The sequence below is a fragment of the Toxorhynchites rutilus genome, chromosome 1, assembly GCF_029784135.1.
Source record: "Toxorhynchites rutilus septentrionalis strain SRP chromosome 1, ASM2978413v1, whole genome shotgun sequence".
Classification (NCBI taxonomy): Eukaryota; Metazoa; Arthropoda; class Insecta; order Diptera; family Culicidae; genus Toxorhynchites; species Toxorhynchites rutilus.
The window spans coordinates 1,884,296-1,907,917 of record NC_073744.1 but is presented as its reverse complement, the minus strand read 5'-3'; the positions used below and the strand labels follow the sequence as shown (position 1 = coordinate 1,907,917).

The 23,622-nt window shown below is 36.4% G+C and overlaps 3 protein-coding genes and 3 long non-coding RNA genes across 12 annotated transcripts; 3 read left to right on the top strand and 3 right to left on the bottom strand.

The window, feature by feature from the left end:
- Window positions 1-2,121: 2,121 nt before the first annotated feature.
- On the top strand, window positions 2,122-2,904 carry LOC129771932 (uncharacterized). Its single transcript, XR_008742506.1, has 3 exons — window positions 2,122-2,361; window positions 2,425-2,537; window positions 2,605-2,904. It is a non-coding gene; the product is annotated as an uncharacterized LOC129771932 (long non-coding RNA).
- Window positions 2,905-6,039: 3,135 nt separating this feature from the next.
- LOC129762226 (uncharacterized) lies at window positions 6,040-11,300 on the top strand. Its single transcript, XR_008740584.1, has 3 exons — window positions 6,040-10,462; window positions 10,531-10,730; window positions 10,958-11,300. It is a non-coding gene; the product is annotated as an uncharacterized LOC129762226 (long non-coding RNA).
- Window positions 7,374-8,447, bottom strand: LOC129762225 (uncharacterized). The gene is made up of 3 exons (XR_008740583.1): window positions 7,990-8,447; window positions 7,656-7,924; window positions 7,374-7,591 (listed from the first exon to the last, which is right to left on the bottom strand). It is a non-coding gene; the product is annotated as an uncharacterized LOC129762225 (long non-coding RNA).
- Window positions 8,471-15,158, bottom strand: LOC129762224 (DNA repair protein Rad60). Of its 7 annotated transcripts, none has more exons than XM_055760292.1 (10): window positions 14,934-15,158; window positions 14,782-14,880; window positions 14,177-14,307; window positions 13,820-14,105; window positions 13,484-13,765; window positions 10,011-10,052; window positions 9,601-9,953; window positions 9,303-9,539; window positions 9,147-9,242; window positions 8,471-8,927 (listed from the first exon to the last, which is right to left on the bottom strand). In XM_055760292.1, the coding sequence occupies exons 1-7, from the start codon at window positions 14,980-14,982 to the stop codon at window positions 9,862-9,864; spliced, it is 981 nt and encodes a 326-aa protein (XP_055616267.1). In that variant the 5' UTR covers window positions 14,983-15,158; the 3' UTR covers window positions 8,471-8,927; window positions 9,147-9,242; window positions 9,303-9,539; window positions 9,601-9,861. The 7 variants fall into 7 exon arrangements, with proteins under 7 accessions (XP_055616267.1, XP_055616261.1, XP_055616264.1 ...); XM_055760286.1 differs by having other exon boundaries at window positions 14,177-14,547; window positions 14,608-14,880; window positions 14,934-15,154; XM_055760289.1 differs by lacking the exons at window positions 8,471-8,927; window positions 9,147-9,242; window positions 9,303-9,539 and adding an exon at window positions 10,525-10,919 and having other exon boundaries at window positions 9,846-9,953; window positions 10,011-10,453; window positions 14,177-14,547; window positions 14,608-14,880; window positions 14,934-15,154.
- Window positions 15,159-19,179: 4,021 nt separating this feature from the next.
- LOC129771256 (uncharacterized) lies at window positions 19,180-21,150 on the bottom strand. The gene is made up of 3 exons (XM_055774720.1): window positions 20,682-21,150; window positions 19,719-20,621; window positions 19,180-19,655 (listed from the first exon to the last, which is right to left on the bottom strand). Exons 1-3 carry the CDS (start codon window positions 20,775-20,777, stop codon window positions 19,539-19,541), a joined length of 1,116 nt encoding a protein of 371 aa, XP_055630695.1. The 5' UTR covers window positions 20,778-21,150; the 3' UTR covers window positions 19,180-19,538.
- On the top strand, window positions 20,682-22,234 carry LOC129771263 (ubiquitin-like domain-containing CTD phosphatase 1). Its single transcript, XM_055774736.1, has 2 exons — window positions 20,682-21,179; window positions 21,303-22,234. The coding sequence occupies exons 1-2, from the start codon at window positions 21,008-21,010 to the stop codon at window positions 22,118-22,120; spliced, it is 990 nt and encodes a 329-aa protein (XP_055630711.1). The 5' UTR covers window positions 20,682-21,007; the 3' UTR covers window positions 22,121-22,234.
- Window positions 22,235-23,622: the final 1,388 nt, after the last annotated feature.

Below are 23,622 nucleotides of genomic sequence, written 5' to 3'. Positions count from 1 at the left end.
GGTCAAAATTTGCCATTTGGGTTTCAAACCGGTCCGGCGGAAACCGGATAATGTGTAATCGGCCTTAGGCCAAACGTCCATATTTTTTCATATGACTGAACCTCTTTCCTGAAATGTATATCCTGAAGGTAACGCACATGAACTAGGATCCAATTTATTCCAATCGGTAATAAAGGGCCATTAAATCCGCCAGGATAAAGACACCCAATAACACAAAGAATGTTGGATTTTTTGTAGTATTAAAGATCACAACTTAAGTGCGGGTTGAATTCAGCTTTTGCTCTTGATGACAAAACTGTTTGGTTTGTTTTCGAGAACTCCCAAGGATTTCTGAACATTGAAACGAAAAACAAATTCTTCCATGAGTGTACGGGCCGTATCTCTGGAGATCTTTTTCTTGCAATGATGTTGTTCTTCACTGATGTCTGGTAATTTTTGTAATAGGTTTTTTTGAGTTGTCTGGAAAGTTCATGCTGCTACTGCTGATTAATTAAAAGAAAAGATTAATCTTTCATGCACATGAAGTAGTAGATTCACTATATTATTTTTAAAATTTTTAGACTAGAATACCCTCTTAAACAACGCAACATTGTGCTAATTTCAAATCCGACCGGATTCAGGAATAAGGGTTTGTTTTACCGAAAACACTTGAAGGGACTTATCACAATCTGCGATTCGTTTCATAACGTGACGGAAATACATATTTGTAGCGAATTGTAAAGGGCATATCATTTACAAGAATATTGAGTTAAAAAAAATCTTAGCAAGTGAATGGAACCCCGAAGCAGGTTTTCGCTTGAAGAAAGTTATGGCTGGGTCTGGTAGGACTGGAAGAAAATCTGTATCATGAGCTTCTACCAAGCAACTAGTATCGATGAATTCCAACAAGTACTGCTAGCAGCTGAACGTATGAAAATCAACGATCCAGAACGCTTCTAGGGCACTTCTAAAACTCCACCCGCCTTACACACCAGATATTGCATCTTCAGATTATTAACTGTTAAGATTCTTGTAAGAACTTCAACTTACTGTATAACATAAGTTCTGAGAGGATGGAATTCTCAAGTTGCATGAAGGATGCTGAAATATTCAGGAAAAAACGGTGCATCTATGATCGAAAAGATGTATGCCTACAAAAATATGCTTTTGGTTTTTTCCTTAGAATCGGCATGAATTTTTCAGGACAATATTCAGCATGATTTAACAATTAAGGGTTGTAGGTCAACGGAATCATCGATCACGATGATACTGTAGATGTTTTGTTTTGACTAGGTTCATTATAGCCATCAGGTACTACCGAACCTGTGAAAGCGAAAGTCATTGATGTTTAGACGAGAAAATTCTGTTTTCAAACAAAGTGGTTGATTTCATTGCCTGATTTTTTGAAAACTCAAACAGCCAGCCAGCTTTAATAAAAATACTCGAGAATAAGCTCACAAAGGGTATTTTAAAATGAATATGGAGATAACGTGAATGGAATTCGGACCATTGGTAAGGCTATAATTTTTATCAATAAACATATGGAATAGAAAATGGAAACAAAAAAAAGAAACAAACTTGAAATGAAATTTAAGCGAAAAAATAGAATTTCTTGATTTTTTCCTCAAAACCGGAGGAATGTCCACGTGGACAACAGGGGGAGGGGTATAAGAAATGTCCACGCTTGTCCACGGAGGGGGAGGGGGGTGTCTAAAATCATGCTTTTTCTGTCCACGTGGTATGTGGACAGCCCCTTGTTTAAATTTTTAATGAAAACTTTTACTTCATATTATTTGATTGCTCAGAACCTGTGGTATTGATTCTTCCTTAACCATTTTTGTATAGTTTTCTTGATATTTTAACTAAAACTCATCATTGTAATATACAATCATTATCAGACACAATTATTGTTCAGGAGGTTTCCCAACTTGCAAAAGAACGTATTACTTTATTACATAAAGAACACATTTCATGAGAAGAAGTTAATTTTCATTCATAGTTTTTATTTTAAGATATGTGTTTAATGAAATGAAAATCCTGAAAATCCATTACCACTATCATTTCCCAAAAGCGGAGCACGAAACTCCATGCCATGAAAGCGAATTGACAGTTGTTTGTCATGTCTGTTAGTATTAGTACAATTCAGGCAATTTTTCGTCTAATGTAATAGTATGTGTGCACTATTGACGTTTGTTTGTTGATTTTGAAACCAGTTGATAATTTGCAAGTGATATGGATGCTGAAATTTTTATTTCACTTCTTCAACAACTACCAGTGTTGTGGAACTAATTCTGTGATGCAAGTTTCTGCTCAAAAAGAAGCAATGGTCACAGGTGCACGATGTCATCATTTAGCATATTGCCACGGACTGTGTTATTAACGGTGAGTGGTGTCTTTTGACAAGCAGATCGAGTTATTTAATTGACTTCTATTTTTTGTTCACAGGCAACATCCCTTATCTGAAATAATTATTGAACGAGTTCGGGGAAGTCAAACAAATCTTCAATCGGTTCATGGAGGGGCGGATTTCGAGCGGCTTTATCGAGCTGAATGAGAAGGTTAGTTTTTGTTAATTTGAACACACTAAAAATAATTCTCTCGTCTAATATTCTTTGGGTATTCCAGTTTGACCTGACCGGCGACGCGATCGACGACGAGACCAAGGCACTCCAGCCAAAACTGTCAGATATGTGCTCTGTGGTCTAAATGTTCCAATGCCCGACGCCAAAGCATCGGTTCTGTCAGAACGAAATTCCAGCTTATCTGATTCGGTCATTCTTTGCCCCGGATCCGCGTATTGATAGCTGTGATGCGAATTGGGTTCGAGATGCTGCCCCTGCCCCAGGATTACGTGCTCGAGGAATTGCGGCATATGTTGAGCTCGTTCTTCGACGAGGATCAGCGGAAGCAGCAATGGAATAGTGTTTGAACGAATCATGTTATTTTATTCGTAATTTGTTTACTGTATTAATGAAATAAAAAAAACTCTAGAATGAATGGATGTGTACACATTCTCTTGTAGGTAAATTCCAAAATAATCAGAGCGTGTGAAATAAATCATACTATTCGTGTATGCTTGGAAACGAAATAATTATGCGTATGAATGAATAAACCGCAGCTGGACTAAAGTTAGTTTTTTAAACGTATTCTGAAGTGAGGCGGAAGTATTCACGATAGGTACGGTAAGAACGCCGTTATGATGCAGGATGTGTGTAATGTCCGTGAGGCCTGGTCTCACTTTGATCATGCTCATGGTGTGCTACACTCCAACATTCGGCCTTATGTCATTTCCAAGGAACATACATATGAGAACGCTCGTTTTTGCCGCAGCAGCTGTGGGTTTAAGGTTTTCCGTCTGCACTCAGCTGCATGTAACCGGAATATTTGAAGCAATGTTTACCTGTCAAATCCACATATAAATAAATGCATATATGTGTTTGTGAGAGATGTACGGTTTTGTGTAGCGCGAGGTCTCTTTCACATTGTTGTCCGGTTTTCCGTCCAAACCCAGCGGCGCTTTTTGAAACCGGTCCGGCAGAAACCGGATAATGTGTAATCGCCCTAAGAGGGGGTGACAATGGGTCAAAGTAGTGAATATCACTTTCTATTAAGAATTGTGTTTATAAATCAATTCTCAATAATTTCAAGATAATTTAACAACATTTAAGTGTCTTGAATGATTATTTGAGTTCCACCTAGAAGAGCGATGGAAATGTTTATACGAGGGTCGTTCAAAAAATAAGTTTAAAAAAGTGAAATTCAAAATAGTAATTTTTACTAGTTCAGGCGACAGAGTGTAGGTGTTAGAGTGTTATTTTTGATACGAATTGTATTACTTATATTGAGTGTCTGCATCTTGCTTTTGTCTGTGTGTGCTGTTCATATACAAAAATATTTCCAACTGGTTGTTTGGCTATTTTGTTTGCCACACCTTCGATATGCGAGCAATTTTGTCAGTTCGCAAATGCTGGGTTCACTCGTCTCATCTATCAAAACGAAAAAATCGCATAATGCTTCCTTTACAATGCAGGTTTTTAATCGCCTGCGATATACTCACGCGCGACATTTTTCAGAGAAGCTCTTTAGGCTAGGCGCAAATTGAGAAGCGTATAGCGCTCGTAAGCGAACGCGAGTCTACTAACACGACTCATACGTGCCACGAACGTAGCGTGGTGGAGCGCATATTGAGTCGCAGTTTGGACAATTACTGATTAACACAGAGTTGCGCGATATATTTATTTACTAACACAATCACCCGACCAGTACAGCCATACAGTGTCAAACCCACGGCGCTATACACGGCACACGGCACAACTACCACAACCGGCATGACCAGCACGAGAAACTGTGGTTCAGCCACAGCGTCGCGCGAGTCGTGTCTCACGAGCGCTCCACCATCTCGCGTCATCTGGCGAATTTGCGCCGTTCTATCTGTTTTCATTAGCCACAAAAACAGGCGCTATATCGCGCCAAGTTACTCGCGCTATATGCGTCTCAATTTGCGCCTTGCCTTACAATGGTGCGCGGTATTGCGCGATAATCTGTCATAATCAGTCTGTCAAACCTGCATCCCTCTAATCACACTGCCATTTTTGTTATGGACAAGGTCGTACTAGATTGGTAGAACAAAATTATATCGTTAGAAGTGTGTATGCAAGTAATCCAGATAATTAATAATTGGAAAACTAGCTAATTTAATAGGATATTAACAAAAATATGTAAAAATAATTATGATTATGCAGCAATATGCTTGCATTAGTTGATCGACTTAGCTCTCACTTATTGAAGTGGTTCATATGTTTATAACTGAACATTCATTTCGATATATCATTCCTCTTATCTAGCATATCTTGTTCCACCTCTCTGATGTATGTAGCGTCTCCTGTCAAAGCAACGCGATTTTGGCAACAAAAGCTTGGAGAGTTCTATCTTTTTTCGCACTGTCATGGGTGATTTTGCGCTTTGCTCTGATTGGTTGGCGAATAAAAATCGTTATTAGAGAAAAAAATCGCGCTCAATGTGAATGATTGTAAATCCGGCATAATTCCCGAGAAACGATTTCTGTTCTTTGTTCGTCAGAAGATGCAGGACCCCATCTCTGATCCGGATATGGAACGGTTAGCTTCAAAAATCATAGATATGGAGCGATTAAATTTGTTGTTCAAACGTAGGCATATAAATCTCGGAGAAGCATCTAAGTATCTAGATATGTAGAAGTTATTTATTTATTTATATAAATTATAAATTGAAGCAAACCTTTTTTGAAAAAATATTATACTTGCAAAAAAATGGATCAGATCGGATCGGAATGACCGATCGGTGATTTTATCTCATGGTTCACCAGGGGTCGACGCTCTACATCATGTATAAAACAAACTAAACATATAGAGTGAACTGAAGAACAATTGGATAGTATTTTAGCTGTTAAAAATTAAAATGTGAAGTAATCTCAGACTTACAAAGAAAATACCTTTATGAAAATTCATGTGTTAGCTAGCAGTCGAAAGACCGCTCATGGTAGACAACACTAGTGTACATTTGATTTTCAGGAAAAAAAGAATCAGGAGGGATAGAGATGGAAAAAAGAGTAGCTTTATACTATAGAAAAATTCGTGCAGTAAGTGAAAAATATATATAGAAAGTGGCATTTATTAATTTTGATTGATGTTTCAAAAGCGGTCATTTGATCGTTCTGGTAGGTTTAGTGTTAAGAATAGTGATGCAACGGATATACGGCAATCCGGCGTATCCGGCTGGATACCAAATATTGGCCGGATAGTTGAAAAAAAGCTTAGTGACATTAGATAAGTTCTAATGTAATAGCGTATAAACATCATTTACACGTGATTAAACATAAGGTGTGATTACCAACATGTCAAAAGTGTTATAAAAAATTATTATTAACTCATATCATCAACGTTTTATTCAGCTTCATCGCTTTTGTTTTGTTTAAGTGGTGTGAAAACGGCAATGAACTGTTATTCTCAAAAGATTCGTCTCAAGATATTTTTGAATGATGATTTCGATTTTGATGTTTTTTTTGTCTGTCTGAAAAAGGTTGCAATTGGTTAATTTTTATCTTCTTCTAAGTAGTTTAAACGACTTCTCCAGCGTTTAAGGATGTTCTCATACGAAGTAAGTTCGGTGTTTTTCGTGCAGTCTCGTCCTTATCCAAATACAGTAACATGCGAAAATACCTCGAATATATGAAAGCTCAACGCATTTCTCCACCAAGCCTAACAGTTGTTGAGTCTTCAAATTAGTGAATATCATCATAATAATTTCGATTTGAGGTGAAGTAAGTGTATCTCTCAGACTACCAGCCCTGTTTTAAGTTTGTTCTCAATCTCAATGAAAATAATTGATTGCCGATTGCATGTAATTCTTACTCTCACTCGGTCAGTATTAGAATTATCTCAATACACTTACAAAAATCTATTTATTATAACAAAATCCATTATCAGAAAATAACTGTTCCAAATTCCTTGTAGAAAACATGATACACGGTTAAATGAGACTTTTTTTTTTGAACTAGCAATAATAACACCTAGGTAAACCCCCGTTGATTATGATATCGCCACTGCCCAGAGCTAAATAGAATATTTTTTCTAAACGAAAAAAATTATATTCGTTCAAAATTTTAATTTTAAAATGTGTTTATTTCTTTCTTACATTTAACGCTTTATTTGCACCATGTCACATGCCGTTTCTCTTAATTTTGTAATAAAGAGCCGAATATCCGGCTATCCGGCCTCGATGCTGGCCGAATATCCGGTATCCGGTATCCGGCCAAACCACTATCCGTTTCATCACTAGTTAAGAACACTTTCAGTCAAAACCACATCTTCCCTTTTATGTTGAATAAAATCGTCAAAGTTACCAGCAACTTCAGTAGAAGATAACTCGCCACTTTCAACAATGCCAACAAATGTTCGAAAGGTCATTAACTGATCTTTGGTGAAACAGAACCGTAGTTTCAAAGGGTTATCGAATAAATCACATAGTACAACAGGATATTTTTCTTGAGGTAGGAAATAGGAGTAGTTGTGTGTCACCACACTCGAGCAATTAAGGGCGATAAGAATTTTGCTCGTTAGCTCTATTTTACTATTATAGAAATCGAGCAATTCGATAGCACCGAGCGAGTGATAGCTACCCACTCTACATTGTTGTGTCGAATTGGTCCCAACAAACGGTGTCGACAACGATACCGATATCGTGCCATTTTGCAACGATTTTGTCGACCTACCCTTCGTATTCGACAACCAATTTCGAGCCAAACCTGTGCCAATCTGGCACCGCGTCGACCGATTGCAGTACTGCTCAACCGTTTTTATGGCTGTGTGTTTTCAAAAAGTTTAATGTTAAGCAAAAAAAAAACAAAAAATTGCGTTGTTTACAAATATTTATTTATAATAAATTCATACAATTGTGCACTGTTGATGTATACTATTCGCAGCGATTATACCGTCATCAGTAAACTCCCGTCAGCTACAAATTTCTTCATCGGAATCGCAGTCGGCTCAATTATTTTTGTCCCTTTCGTTCCCTCTAGCAGACACACCTAACTTCGTGGGGAATCATGACTGTTGAGATGGATGAGTTTTTTATTCTGAAATGAAATTAAGAGATCAAAATTCATATCATAAGTTAAAATTAAAACCAGTCATACTTACGGGTATTCAAATTGGTTACGTTCGTGTTGAAGTTGTTGTTGGTGATTATGGTGAGATGAGCGCTTTGGTCTGATCCCAAAAACAATACTTTACTGAAGCTGCAAACTCCGTTTTCATTCCATTCAGATCACCGCTATTCTTTCATTTTCATTTATACATTTCTGCTGTTGCTGCTGCTTTCCTTCCTTTGACGCGATATATCAACAAAGACTAGCTGCGTTCACCACAAATTTCGCCTGTATTTTGTCTCCGTGTTGTTGAATTTGTTACTGAAGTTAATCAAGGAAACATAATTTATATTTTATAATTAAATATCAAAATTATCCTTACTTACAAAATTTAGTTCTCGATTCTCTGTTATATTTTGAATGACAATTTAGAGAGAAAGAGAAAAAGCAATCTCTACAGTGATGCCGTTTCGCTCAGTACCAAAAAATTGCATACAATTATAGTTCAACTATAGATAGTGCAGCCTGCGGGGGGTAAGGCTGAGGTAGATTCCAGCACTTTTGTAGCATGTTACTTCGTTTCGGTCGACATCGGGCCAATGACTGCTCGATTATGTTTGGAACTGCCCAGTCTACTTTGTTATGCCAAGTTGGTCCTAACAAATGGTGTCGACAACGGTACCGATATCGTGCCATTTTGCAATGATTTTGTCGACCTACTCTTTGTATTTGACAACCAATTACAAGCCAAACCTGTGCCAATCTGGCACCGCGTCGACCGATTGAAAAACTACTCGACCCTTATTATGGCGATATTTTTTTCTTATGAAAATTGAAATAAAAAAAAAAATAAAAACACCGTCGATGGAAATTTATTATTTTATTCAGTATACAACGACATAAACAGATCGCATTTTGTTATATACGTACTACATACTGCATACTACAACTTTCTGATTACATGATATTTTATGATTGCTCACGACCGTAAAGCCACAATCTCGGCAACCGGTTCTAAGGAATATCACATGATGCAATATCACGTCGATCACTGATATCCCTGATTCAAAAAAATCACTCAACCTGCACTGATCGAACTACTTCAGTACCGATATGTGTTCTTTTATGCACTACGTACAGAAAACAGTCGACCGCCTTGCCAGAGAATCTTCCTGTTATCATTTCGAAGTGAAGTGCTTGAGCGAATGATTGAACTTATTCCTGCAGAGTGAATACCCTCTCATCATCCGGCTGCTATTTCGTTGATTCAATAGGGTATTGATGAACATCAGTCAGTGATGAATCATCACTTGGAGCTCGGTATCTGTAAAAAAAATATTGAATATTATTAGGAAATTTAGATACCATGGATTATATTGCATGAAAAAAAATTAAAACCAACGTTGAAAAATGGTAATATTGTGCTATTCGGCATGGGTTATACGCACTGGGAATATACAATGATCTATACAAATTACACCTATTCCTTTTACAGAAATGATTTTATATTGGTTGAATGGCTTCGATTGATTTTGGAACTTACCATGATATTTACACAGCGAGTGACATTATCATGAAGATTATTATGTATATCCTCTGTATCCTGTTATTATGCGAATGGGGTGACGGATGATAATCACTGTAAGAAATAATATTCCATTAACTTTGTTACTACCACAAGAAAAGCCGTTATCATTACCCGACCAGTGATTCAAAAACGATCAATTTTGTTTCAAAATTAGGTACGAATATCTATATCCGCATTCTTTACCGTTGAGAAGAAAACGTTCTCATATACAAAATCCGAAAGTAGTTGTTAGTCCATATGGTAATATAGATACAGTGTAATCTTCCTGCACATTCAGTTCAATTTCAATAGCTTTCAGTGGATTCCCAAAACATTACCTGCACAATTCAATCCAGGATTTCTCGATATCTAAAAGAAAGAATCGCATACGTTAAATTGAAGTCTATCTGACAAATTATATTTTCCTTACCTAAATAAATCATATTTTTCTCCATTGAACGAAATAAACTGTTTCGACGAATCTCGGTGTTCACATCACTTTTTTCGTACGGTATTGTGAGCTAGTCATAACACCATTTCGCATATGATTTCCCGGATTTGTTTTAGTCGAATATCTTCCTCCTTAACTACTGTCATTTTTGTGCCTTTTCCGTTATATTATCCGTAAATTCATAATATTCTCGTTTAGGAAACCCGGCGTCAGAATGTGTTCCGTCGGTGGAGGAATCTGTTATTTGATGCTGTTGTACCTGAGATAGATGCGCGACTGCTGCGTTTTTTTTCTGCTGCATAATCGTTTGTGGTGAATCCATTGTTGAATAACTGGAACGGAAATAAAATCTATATCATATAAATATAATTTAGAACTGCAATACTTACACATTTTGAGTCTCGATCCATTCTCTGTTGTGTTTTGAATGACTGTTCATAGAGAAAGAAAAAGGACAATCTCTCAGTGATGCCGTTTCGCTCAGTACACGTTAGCGCGAGCATTTATAGCTGAAACTGTGGGTAGTACTGCTTGCGGGGGGCAAAGCAGGGATAGATTCCGGCACTTTTGTTGCACTTTATGGCTCTCGGTCGACATCGGACCGATAACCACTCGAAAATAACTTAGAGCGGGTGGGTATCGATGCAAGTGTCAGAACTTTTCGAGTTGTTTAGTTCACTTGTTGCATATCTTCAGAGAATTATGTTGTTTTGGTTTGCGTCCCCGATATTATCCTTTGGGAAACATTACAGAAACGCTTAAATATATACAATTTTCAACACATGTTCGTTTGTTTCGATCAGTATTTGTTTTACGAAGCTGCCTGAATAGTCTATACAAGGTAAGTGTTCAATCCAGCATTATTTATATTAATCATGTTATAATTTACAATGCAGAACTTACTTCCAGCGCATATTTCAGTGGCTGAAAATGGGTGGACAAGCAAATCACCATCAGTTTGAACGACTTGTTGAACCAATGAATGCGAATGTAAACATCGCTCGAGGTATTTGTTGAGGCAGTTCAAATAGAATCCCGGTTAAAGGAAAGTGGGAGGAATCCAGCGAGGAGCTTAATGCACTGAGACCATCAGTTCAGAATGGCTGAGAGTAAGTGTTTCTTCTACGATACATATAACTTCATAAGTAAATTTTATCATATCTTGAATTACTATCAACCGAATTTCCTACCTAAAAATTGCTTATTCCTGCTAGCGTACATTAGTACTTGTTACTTTTTTCAGCAATTTTCTTTTTTATTGCTATACTATACCAAACTTTCTATACCATATGCTAAAGCTGAAATGTGTGGCAAAACAACAATGATTTTTTTTTAGATTACAGATTTGGATTGACATGAGGTGAAAGGTAAAGAAAACACTAGCACACAACAAGCGAGAATTTAGGGTCACAGGTGGTTGCCCAATACAAAAAAAAGCTATTGACGCCGCTACAACAAGCAATCGACGCTACACTCTCAGGAAAGATTGGTATATATGACGATTTTTTTGGTAAATATTACCAATGAATAGTAAATTTTTGCAATACGAATCATTCGTACATATTACGCGATAACATTAGTAAACAAATGTCAAATCGGCCAGTATAACCCAGTATAAGCAATCGGTTCAACGTTGATTTAACATACACCCTAAACATGATCGAAATGATTCATAATAAACTACATTTATTGTTGATACATTTTTTTTTATTATTAATTATTATCATTTCCATTACCATCTTTTGGCTAATAAACAATAAATAAAATTATTTATACTCATTTGCAAGCAATTGCCATCAGATGCAAAATTCCATCCCTTCCACTTCGACGCGGCTCTGGTTCCTAAAAAGTCTTTCCTCCACCACGAGCCAATCGACGATACCATCTTGGGGCGAGAACCAGTGGCGGAATTCGTCTTCGTCGAACGCCGCTTCCCGTATTTTGGGGGGGGGGGGGCGTATGGACCGCTTGAAAGATCTCAGTACGATTCATCCTTCTGGTAATCTCTCGAATCAATATTGGAGCCAAAAGTTTCGAGCGCAATGTTTTCAACAAATACATTATTTTCGCGGTTGCCAGAATGACAATCGTCAAAGTTACGAACACTATATAGTAAAATGTACCAATCGTTGGTACTGATGTGCATTGCATCTGACATCCATTTTACATACGATTAGTAATATGTACAAAGAATATGTACATTCTACCAATGTTTGCATTACCAAAGATTTGGTAGCTTCTTTTCGTAAGGGTTTTTCTGGGTGTAAAAGAGAATTACATGCAAAAAATTGTTTTGCTAAAAAATGTGGAATTCATGTGTTACTCCTTACGGAATTCCATACATTGCAGTTGTGAAAATACATGAACAAAATCATTTTCTAATAATTATATTTTTTTGTAAAGCAAATTGTTCCATAATGTCGTTTTTATTACACGTCCATGCATGCATTACGCCTATTAAGCTTTATTCGTTGAGGGAATATCAGTTTTCTCCAAAACATAACCTTATTAACACTTTTGGAAATATGGAAATTTGTAATTTTCATAGCAGATGTTTCAAAAAAGATTTGGGATTCTTTCTATAGTGCTCTGTGAAACATTTCAATTCGTTTCAAAATATTTCAGCACCGCCACTGACATTCGAGCAGAGTAACGAATCGAGCTTTTTTTCCTCGATTCTATAATTCCAGATTTTACTCGTTGTGATAGTGCTAGTGATTGTATCGAATCCTCGAATCGATTTCTATAATAGGGCCCTAAGTATAACGTTCACCGACGAAATCACAATATCTCTTCACTCGTTCTACGCATGTAGTCGTGTAAATATGAAAATAGTTATAAACTTTCACAGCAACGCTTTGAATATAGAAAAACTCAATTAAATGTTGAAGATGGGCAAACAACTTACTAAAAATAATGAAAACAAATCAACAACAAATATTTTTTTCTTCACACTGAAAATACGGTACAAATTGATAAAAGGACGGGACAATCAGAAATGGTCGAAAAAACGGTACGTTTGGTCAGCCTATTTATACTGTGTGGATCTGTAAGGCAGATGATGTTGGTTTGTCCAGTCGAAAATATAATCTTGGTTTGTCCACTTTTTGAATGCTCTAGTTCAGCGCCTGTGTCAAATCAGATATTGAAATATTTCCAATCGCATAAATAAAATTGTCTTTTTCATGATTTACGGTAGTTTTATGGGATATTTTCACGGATTCACATATTTTATAGGCTTATAAAGTTCGCCCTTCTTTTGAGCTGACTTTTAATCAATCGCTAGATGATTATTTGGTACGTATTCAGACATTTTCTGGAATGTAACACATACAAATATTGCAAACATCATACTTCGACAACATTTGTATCAAATTTATACATCTGAATCATGTAATTTACTCTTTCACTACGGCAGTATGTTCCTTCGCGCGAAGCAGAAATAAAGTTTCTTTCCCGAAGAAAAGGCAATATTCTGAAGCAAGTCTAAATTATGAATGGATCAATATGACAGTAAACTCAAGCAATGTGGAATGTAACATCTACTTGTAAGTTCATTTTTTTCATTCGAAAATGGTGATTTCTAAAACCGGACAAACTATGATCAGAGGTCGACAAACCTTGATTATAATTTCTCTTTAAAGAAAATCGTTAAATAACATAAAAAATTGAACAATTTTCGCGCCTATAATTCCATGTCGTAAAATAATTTGACCAACGCCGTTGCAGAGATTTTGTTTTAATATTTCATATTTCGAAAAACTGAAGAAAAGCTTATATTTTTTGTAACACATCGTAACAAATAAAAAATACGGATAACCATATAAATTCTATTCCGTTAGACGCAAATCCAGAATTTCACCTCCATCCAGTTCCAAGTCCAGCGGTGTAGAATCCATCCCCACCGTATCACCGTCAAAACTCAATTTGATCTGGCCAGGATTACACTTCAACTCTTCCGCACATTTTATCACAACAATACGCATCTTCTGATGTTTTTCAATTGGGACTTCTAACGGCTGTCTCCATCGTTCCGATTGCACCTTCAGAATGATACCGTTACTGTTAGGAGCGATCTTATTCGTGGTGCATGTTTGTTTTCCTGTGAACATATTCGCAAGAGACCCCTCTACGACACGACCGGCTGGAACATTTGCTTTCAATTAATTTTAAAAATGATTCTATTGATAAAACCTACAGATGAATTGAGATATCCTGTAACCGATAGTATCCGGAGTGTCGTTCGGATTTATAATTCGTTCGTTCAAATTTAGAATAACAAAGTTTGGATCGGCACCGTTTCGATCCGCAAGCTGCCGAATCAAGTCTGCAAACTTCTGATGTTTCCTGTGGACGAATCGCTCGATTTTACCCTGCCACTTGACTTTAACCGAAATTTCATAATTCTCCAATTCAAATGACTGATTTGAGCTTTTATTCGCCACATCCAAAACGACTTCCTCTTCGTCCGAATCCAAGTTAATCTATAATTTTTATTTAAAGAAATAATAAGAATATCCAAAGTCGCTTATCCATGAGAGCTTTTGGCACTTACTGTTCCAGGAATGATCAAGGCAGGACTATCTACTAAATTAATCAGTTCCGGTTCTTGTTGCCTAGTCCTTCTGCTACGTCGCCCGGCTCCGATTTCTCTAGTCTCGGGCGCAGGACAAACAGAAACGGGAGCTATTAAATTATAATTAACACAAATATTGAAAAATATCTCTTTAAGTGATTCTAAATCTGCTGTGAACGAATTCGAATTTTGCCGTCCACGACTGGATCTTCTCGTGGGTGCAGTTTGTTGTTTCATCAAAGTATTGTAACGCTTTTTGAGTTGGGCAAAATATTTTTTATCCGTTGGAGTACAGGAACTGTTTTTACCGAATATCATATCATACTGATGCTGGAGATCTTTCATTTGTTCTACGAATTGAACAAGCTGTTTAATGCCGCTACTATTTGAAATGATTCATTTGAACTCACGATCCAGGTCATCAATTAGATTGACTGTTCGGTCTGATGATGTAGCTAAATTTTGAGGCTCTTCAGATTTTTCAACAGGACCCGATGGTATTAGCGTTTCCTGCTTCGAACTTGGCTGCTTTGGATCAACCACAGATTTCTTTTTGATTTCCTTCGAAAGGCTTTGCTTCTTACCCACATTGGTCTGTGTTTGCACCGGGTCTTCATTCGCTATTGAATCCACTGAATTTTCCGCTAAATCGTCATCATCGGGAATGTCACAATCGTCACTCTCTGGAAGAAAGTTTTTTTTTGAATTTATACATACAAACTGTTATTGCACATACTATTCAAATAGCTGTTTAAATTATCGAAAATATCAAAATGATTAGACATATTGATGCAAGAAACGAACACAAACGGCGAAATTTAGTCTATTACTCTGTGTTTCGATGCTTCAACAAAAACAAATCTTGTACACAACATGCGAAAAACGACAACGCCAGCAAAATGAATAAAAAAATTGAGGGCAGGATGTTTTCGTTTCAAATAGACGAGGGGAGCGGTATTTGTTCTTCCGATAATTTTACCGATGTTCTACTAGAAATGTTTTATTTCATATCATCGCATGGAGGAAGGATGAAACATAATAATTCATAAACTATATACAAGCGAAATGAAATTTGTGACAATTACAGAGGAATTTTCACCCTTTGCGGTCGGAATCTTTCCACGCTAATGATATTTTGTTCATACCTAGTACCGTTACCAATTATTCATAGAAACTTCGTATACATTCGTGAAAAAGTTCTCTAGACATTGAAATTCGTTTAGAGAAAAATATAAACTATCACATCGTTGAATCAAGTATTCAGTATGATTCCTTGCTGTGGTGGCTGAGAGTAGACAAACGACCGCAAAGGGTTAATAAGCCACAAAGCGGTTTCAGAAAGTTGACGCACCTTTTGTAGTATTTTCACTTGAGGGCCTTGATGATTCTCAGCTTTATAACAATGATTTGACAAATGTTAATTTACAGGAATCCTCCTTTTGGGTCGAATGCAATGTACCCCCTTTTTGTTGACATAAATTATTGTTAAGGCAGTATTCTTGTCTTGAAATTGAAATTTTTTTTCATATTTCCAATGTTTGGGCACTCAAAAGTATATCCTTTTCGAAAATCCCTCTATTCACCGTGTTATAGCAATTTTAGTGATACTGTATCTAATTTATTATTGCCATAACAATTAATGCAGTATTTTAGTGTTCAGATGTTTTTTCGAGCTCCTAAAAAATAAAACAAATGATATGTTTACTATCCATTCTATCACTCTTGGTTATAATATTTATAATCGAGGGATCAGAAGGAAAGGTGTATAAGTGACTTGATCGATTCCCTCTTCATCAACTTTTCATTTCCTTAATAAGCTTACTATAGAAATATATAGATAAGGTTCTTACCTATAGTCCTAATCAGTCTTCAGAAAACAAACGCAGCGCTGCGCTTGAGTTGAATTTTCATCAACGCGCGCTCAAAGAACACTCGTGTTCTCTCTTGGTGCGAAGCGCACAAAATTCATAAGCACGACAGCGCAAATCTACCTGACGCACAACTCAGATTGTTACGACCCCTCGGTCGGCGCGTCTCACAATGTGAGCGGATCGACAGAAAACTCGCCCGACTACGAGAAACGTCAAACGATAGAACGACAAACGTTTTGTAATAGTTAAAAGCAATAGAATTGAATACTATTAATTGAAAGAATAGGAGTTTGAGATGATGTGAATTCTTAAGTGCTACATGAATTATACAGAATATTCTACTTAATCCTAAAATTTGAACTAGTTACTCTATATTAAATCTACTTACTTGGTAAATACCACCACCGTTATGTTTTTGTACTATTATTTATTCTAATTAAAATGTTTTCATTACGATAACCTTAGAATTAGAATTTGAAAACGTTACCTAGAACTAAAAGCAAGTTGAATTCTAAACTTAAGTAGAAGGTAAGAATTACTTGGAAATTAAATATGTATAATTGAATTCAGGAAAACTCATAAACAGGATCCGTTCCATTCGGTGGAAATTCCACGCCTACAGCGCGTAGCGCAAACTAGAAGTGAAGCAAATTAGCAGGGACCAAGAAAACACTAAACGTAGGTTGTTAATTTATTGTAATCAACCTCCAATTATACCCATTGTAAACTTCCAGGAAATTTTTAATACACGTTACTACGTTATTAAGAACTCGGACTATTTCTTATTCCCAGCCATCGTTGACCTCAAGTCAACACAGATACTAAACACTTCTTCTCACTTGTGTCTCAGCTTAAAACTAGGCTTGCGCTCACGGCGCTGACAGTCAAACATTTCATCTGTGTTTCGGAGCGTGCTCATTCGCTAGAGCGCGTGTGTGCACAAGGAGTGGGAGCTCAACTGGGTACGAAAATCTTGTTGCACATCAGCACCGAGTTGCATTCTGAAGACTGGTCCTAATTGTCCAATACAGCTAGGAATGTGTTTGCGGCTAAGTTGACCGCTAAGATGACCAAAAGAGAGAGTAGATGTAGAGAAAATCGAACATGTAAGTAAATAGCGCAATGTAAAGAAGTGCATCCTGGCAACTGTGTAAGCCTCCATAAGTGGATACCTTTGTGCTACGTGGATATCATCAACATCCTCGTGATAACTATTCCAATCAATGACAACAAAGCTAAGCTGTTTCAAAACTGGACTTAAAAACTTAAGATATAGATATAAATACATATTTTCTGAGGAAAAACTACGAAAGAAAGATTTTTTCAAGTCAAAAACACAGATTTTATAATGGCAACTCTGGTTTAAAGTTAAAGCAGCGCTCTAGATTTGAAATTTAATAAAAAAAAATCTAAAAAGGACATCTGAAGTTTAACCATACAGTATTTCTGAAGTTTAACCCTCCTATTCCCGCGCATACGGTCTGACAGACCGTATGTTAAACTTTCAAAAATAAACCATAGAAAAGACTTTCCGAAAATCCCATTATTCATCATTATTTAAGCTTTCAAAAACATATCATATGTTGGGAACACTGCACTGAGCGCAAAAATTCCGCAAAGGGTACAAAATAAACGAATGGAATCTGAAAAAAACATAAAAAGGTGAAAGCTGAGAATTTTTTACATAATATATTTCAATATCAGAGATGCTATTTTTTTCGTTTTTGATATATGATTTTCAAGAAAAAATCTAAATAAATATAGAGCCCTCTAGTCCAAAGCCATGAAAACAATAAAGAACGACTACAATCAATAATTACATTGGCTTCAATGTATATGTCGATCATCTAAATCGGTTCAGTGGTTCCAAAGTTATGAATTTTTGAATAAAGCCATGTTCGGGAAAAAGTGGACACCCTAATTTCTAATAATTTGTGATAAAGAACGAAACTACCACTTCTCATAGGAATCTGAGAACCACTATATCGGTTTGACATGGAATGGCTGAATATAACAAATGAAATCTGTTCGGTGGAGTAATGAACAAATAGAAAATGTATATCCTTGTACTGGCTATGTTTTTTTTTGTGATACCCGATATAATTTGCAATGAATTTGCAGTGAACAAACTACTTTTGTAATTTTCAGTCGATTTACAATCGTTTACACTTCGTAAATTGATAACAACTGTGATCAATGCTGTTAGCCACTTTGCTAAGGAAAACAACAAATATGGCGAATGTTAAAGCAACGAACGATACTGGCTAAAATTTATATAGTTAAGCGTAACTTATAGTATTGGCAATTTTTAGGATAGTTATAGTTTTTCAAGTATACAAAAAAAAAATTTCTCAGAAAAAATGAGGTAGCTAGTGTGAAATACACTATTTTATGTCAAGTGGGCGGAATTATGCACTGGCTGATATAAGGGCCCAGCAAACATTAAATCGTATAATTTTGCACGTGCCAAGTCTTACAAGAAATCCGAATAAATCATAATCGCATATAATATCAATCAAAGTATGTATCGTGTATATTTGAAATCGCATAAAATGTAAAAACTCGATTTTATATACCATTATCAAATTAAATCGCATATCGGTATAATAAACATCAATTTTATGATGTACATTGTCGTAAAATATATTTAATCCGCATCATATGCGTATATTACGCTGATGCAGTTTGTGTGTCGTATAAGCGTATAATTTAAATCGATTCAGTACTGTAGTAAATCGTGTTGCATGCTGAAGAAAATCATGAAACAGTAAATCATATTAGATCCTTATAAAGAACATATTACATCATATTGAAATGTCAATGAAATGCTGATGCACTCGAAAGTTTTAACCGCTGTTAAATTAAATTTCAGATAGCCGCGCGAGATAGCTGGTGGATAATCCAGACGACCGGAGTTCGAACCCACATCGGAGCAGTTTTCACCAAACATCAATCTGTGTCATTTTAAGCATTCATATTCCACTCGCAACACAAGTCAATCAAACAATTATTATTTCTAGAAACATAAATACTCATATATAAAAATGGCGATTCGTGTGACTACAATAAACATTTCACGAAAATATTTTGCGCCATTTATTTTTTTTCCATGTCTGTAATAAATCGTATATGAGAATGGCAAAAGTCGTATTTGGTGCTTTGACAATTCATGAATATATTCATATTAGATCGCAATTCAATTCCAACATAATCGCTATTATAGCCGGTCAAAGTTGCATATTCATCCAAACAAATTCGGTAAGCATTTGCCATGTATGTATATGGCCTCCACTTTTGCATGCATATGCCAGTTAGGCGCATTATATGCCAACCAAATTTTAGGGCATATGATGTTATATATACGCTTGTTATGCGATTTAATGTTTGCTGGGGGAGCTTCACGGTATTTATTTTGAATTTTATTTTCATTTTTCTTAATCAAAGCACATATCTTTCTATATAAAAGTGGGCTAACTTGCATTGTTTAATAGTTCATCAAAACTGGAAGACATCTTCTTTCTGCAATAAGGACAAGTTCCGATTGAGATGGCAAAAAATGTTTTGCTTTCCTCCAACGAAAAGAACCACTGAAAAAAAAGAATGTAATTAGGGTTTCCCAATAATTCATAAATAAATAATATTGAACATACCTGTTTTAAACAAGCGACATGAAATATGAGCGAACATTTTTCATTATCACATGAAACAATAGGAATTTTTTTGTTGCCATCTCTGTACGACATGCAAATCCCGCAATTTATCTTGTCACTATCATTGTCGCCTTGCTTGTTCGGCATTGGAAAAGACATCATTTCGAAAATTCTCAACAGATTCGTGTATACATTACTCTCGGGATCCCAATTCTCTATTTTTGTATGGTATAGTTCCCTCGGTTTCTCAATCTCGAGAGTTGGTCCAATGAAAGCTACCACAATGGACGAGGGTTGCAATGGGTGCAGTGTTATCTTGAGGAATACCTTATGATTGAGTTTTATAATTCGCCAAGCAGTACGCGTATCAATTTCCGGAGGATCGACAACGCAGCACAGTTCATCAAGCATGTATAAGTTGCTGTAGAATTCTTCCAATTGATCTATTACTTGAACAAAGCAGTTACAGTGCGCCTCGGGTGTAGCGTTCCATTTGAATAGTTCCACGGAATTTCCTAGATCAGGTAGACTGTGAGATGTTACTTTGAAATCTGTGCCAGATATTTTGGACATTTCGAGAAAATGATTTTGATTTGCTTTAAACGCAGTAAATTTGAGCTTCGAAATGATTCCATCTGTAAATATTTTACAGCCTCGATCTTGTTTGATTTTGTTCAACATATGAAGCAAGCTAACGAGAGTTGCTACATCTGGGTTTGTTTCAGTTGTGAGTTCCTGTTTTCGGGCATCGAGTGTTTGCATCAATGTATTAACAACAGCCGTTATATTAGTCTCTTTTCTGAAATCTTGAGAAATGTCGACTCTGTCCGTGTTTTCGTAAACTAAAATGTTCATTCTGCTAGTTTCAGGAAACATTGGTAACGATATTTCTACTTTGAATTTCTGTAATACGTATGGTGTAATGAATTCGACTATCAAAGAGTATACCGGTATCATACTCACCCCTGCATAAAATCCAACGAAAATATTGGGGCGAAGTTCAGCAAGAAAAGAAAATCTAGTTAAAAAATCACATTTCATCGAAGCGTTCTGATTCATTTTTAAGAAGATTTATGAGATGCACAGTGCTCAATGGTATTACCATTCGAACAATAACGGAATTCGGCAATTCAAATTACTTAAGCTTGTAAACAAAACGATTGACATTTGTGGTGTCACTGACGCACTCAACAAACGAAACAGACGAATAACTATTTTGACATAAGAGAAAAACACGAACAGGTGTAATTCATAATCACTTTGTTTTGGTAAACCAAGAGACGAGAAAGATGGAACTACAAATTTTAAATGAGATTAAGATAATCGTGAAATGGAGTGGAAAAGAGTATCCCATCGAAGATCTTACCGATCATGATACAGTGGCGGTGCTCAAACACGAAATCTGCAAAAAGACACAGGTGAAGCCGGAACGACAGAAGCTGCTCAATCTAAAGTACAAAGGTACCTAGCATTTTAATCCATTTGAGATATTCATTCCTAAGAGAAAATCTCTGCTATGTGCTATGTCTCTGCACTGCCGAGATTACGAGAACAATACGCTATTTATTATCATTATCATTGCAGGAAAATTTGCCACTGATGAAACACGCTTGGGTCTGTTGGAACTGAAGCCAAACTTTAAGCTTATGATGGTTGGTTCGCTGGAGGCAGACATTGAAGAAGCTTCCTCTAAACCTGACGACATTGGTAACGTAATCAACGATCTCGACAACGACGACGAGGATAAAGTGCCGTTGGAGAATAAAGAAGTTTATTTGGCCAAAATCAACAAACGAGTTCGCGAGTACAAGATAAACGAATTGAATTCCCCCCGAGAAGGCAAGCGTTTGCTGGTGTTGGATATTGACTATACGCTTTTCGATCATCGATCTGCAGCTGAAAACGGTGCGGAATTGATGCGACCTTATCTTCACGAGTTTCTCACTTCGGCCTACCAGAATTACGACATTGCCATATGGTCGGCAACTTCAATGAAGTGGATTGTCGAGAAAATGAAATTGTTGGGAGTAACTTCTCACTCTGACTATAAACTTGTCTTTATGTTGGACTCGGAAGCGATGATCACCGTACATTGTCCGTTAAGGGGAGTTATCGAAGTCAAACCGTTGGGTGTTATTTGGGGGAAGTATAACCAATATTCTTCGAAAAATACAATTATGTTTGACGATTTGCGGCGAAACTTTTTAATGAACCCAAAATCGGGCCTTAGGATCAAACCGTTCGCCGAAGCACACCTCAATCGCCACAAAGATAAGGAACTGCTGAAACTATCCAAGTATTTAAAGGACATTGCGGAGAATTGTGATGATTTCAACGAACTAAATCATAAGAAATGGGAATCATACAAACCGAAGAAACGTCGCGGCGCGGTGGATGAGTAGCGCAGATCTCAGTAGAATTGTAACGCCTTATTCTACGAATGCTTTAATTGAACCTAAAATTTATTATTATTAGAAATATATCAATGAAATATAATGCATTTAAGTTTTCCGGAATCGCTTTTATAGAGTATATCGTTCCATTACTTCCAACAATCAATTTCCCTGTTCACTAATCATAGATGAAGTTGAAATATGTTGCAATGATGAGCCCTATTATATAAATCGAGTCGATAAGAATTTTGCTCGTTAGCTTTATTTTATTATTATAGATACCGATAAAATCGATAGCATCGACCGAGTGATAGCTATCGGTGCAACTGTCATACTTTTTCGAGTTTTTTTGGTTCGCTTGTTGCATATCTTCAGAGAATTACTTTGTTTTGTTTGCGTTCTTGGTATTTTCCTTTGGAAAACGTTTCAGAAACGCTTAAATATATGCAATTGCAACACATGAAATTATAGGGGGTCTCCGTAGCCACATTGGTTGCGCGTTCGCTTAGTAAGCGATCGATCGTGAGTTCAAAACTCAGGGCCCTCATTGACCATCTTTGTGTTGTTACAGAATAGCTACGTCCACGCAACAATCATCAGCGATGGAGATCGATCCACGGTCGAAATAAGATCGATTCATCCATACAATTGCTCTGCTCTGCCAGACACATCGGGCTACTGTTCTATAAATAACTCAACAATGATCAAAACAACTGTCTCCGCTGTCCGGTGGTCCAACTGGATAATGGAAGAACAGAAAGAATACCCTTACGCCTAAATGGCTACTGTGTGAATGTACCATATGTAATGGTATAGAAGGAATACTGGCGAATGGCGAATGGCGAATTATAGATATGATAACCATGTGACATGTACACGATTAAAATTCGGCTCTGTTACAGCTAAAATGCTAATGAGCCTTAAATAAATAAATGGGATAAAAAAAAAAAAAAAAAAAAACACATGAAATTCGAACTTGGTAAAAGATTATCTCGATTCACAAAATACGAAATTTTGCTTGGTGGGATAGTGATAGTGTTTGTATAGACTTCTGGATTCGATTTATATAATAGAGCCCTGTCTGTTCTTTGAACCTGTCGATACATGTTAGGTATCTTGAATATTTCAGTCAATTTTGTCAAAATGAACGCGCGACAATTGACAAGAATGTCAATTTTATATTTTACTAGCTGACCCGGCAAACTTCGTCCCGCCCAAAATTTATTTTTCGTTATCACATTTACGTTTTTTTTTTTACTAAGCGCACGTTCATAGGTTCAATCGCAGAACAGTTCATTGATTGATTTTCTAATATACCCTTTAAAACTACCTTTTACTATAAAATTCTTAGTGCTTCTACCAAAACTCGTCATTATAAAACAGCCATTCCATGTCAAACCGATATAGTAGTTCTCAGATTTTCGTATAAAGTGGTAATTTCGTTTTTTATCGCAAACTATTAGACCCGTATTTTTGAATTTTTTGTTAGGGTGCCCATTTTCATTTTAGTG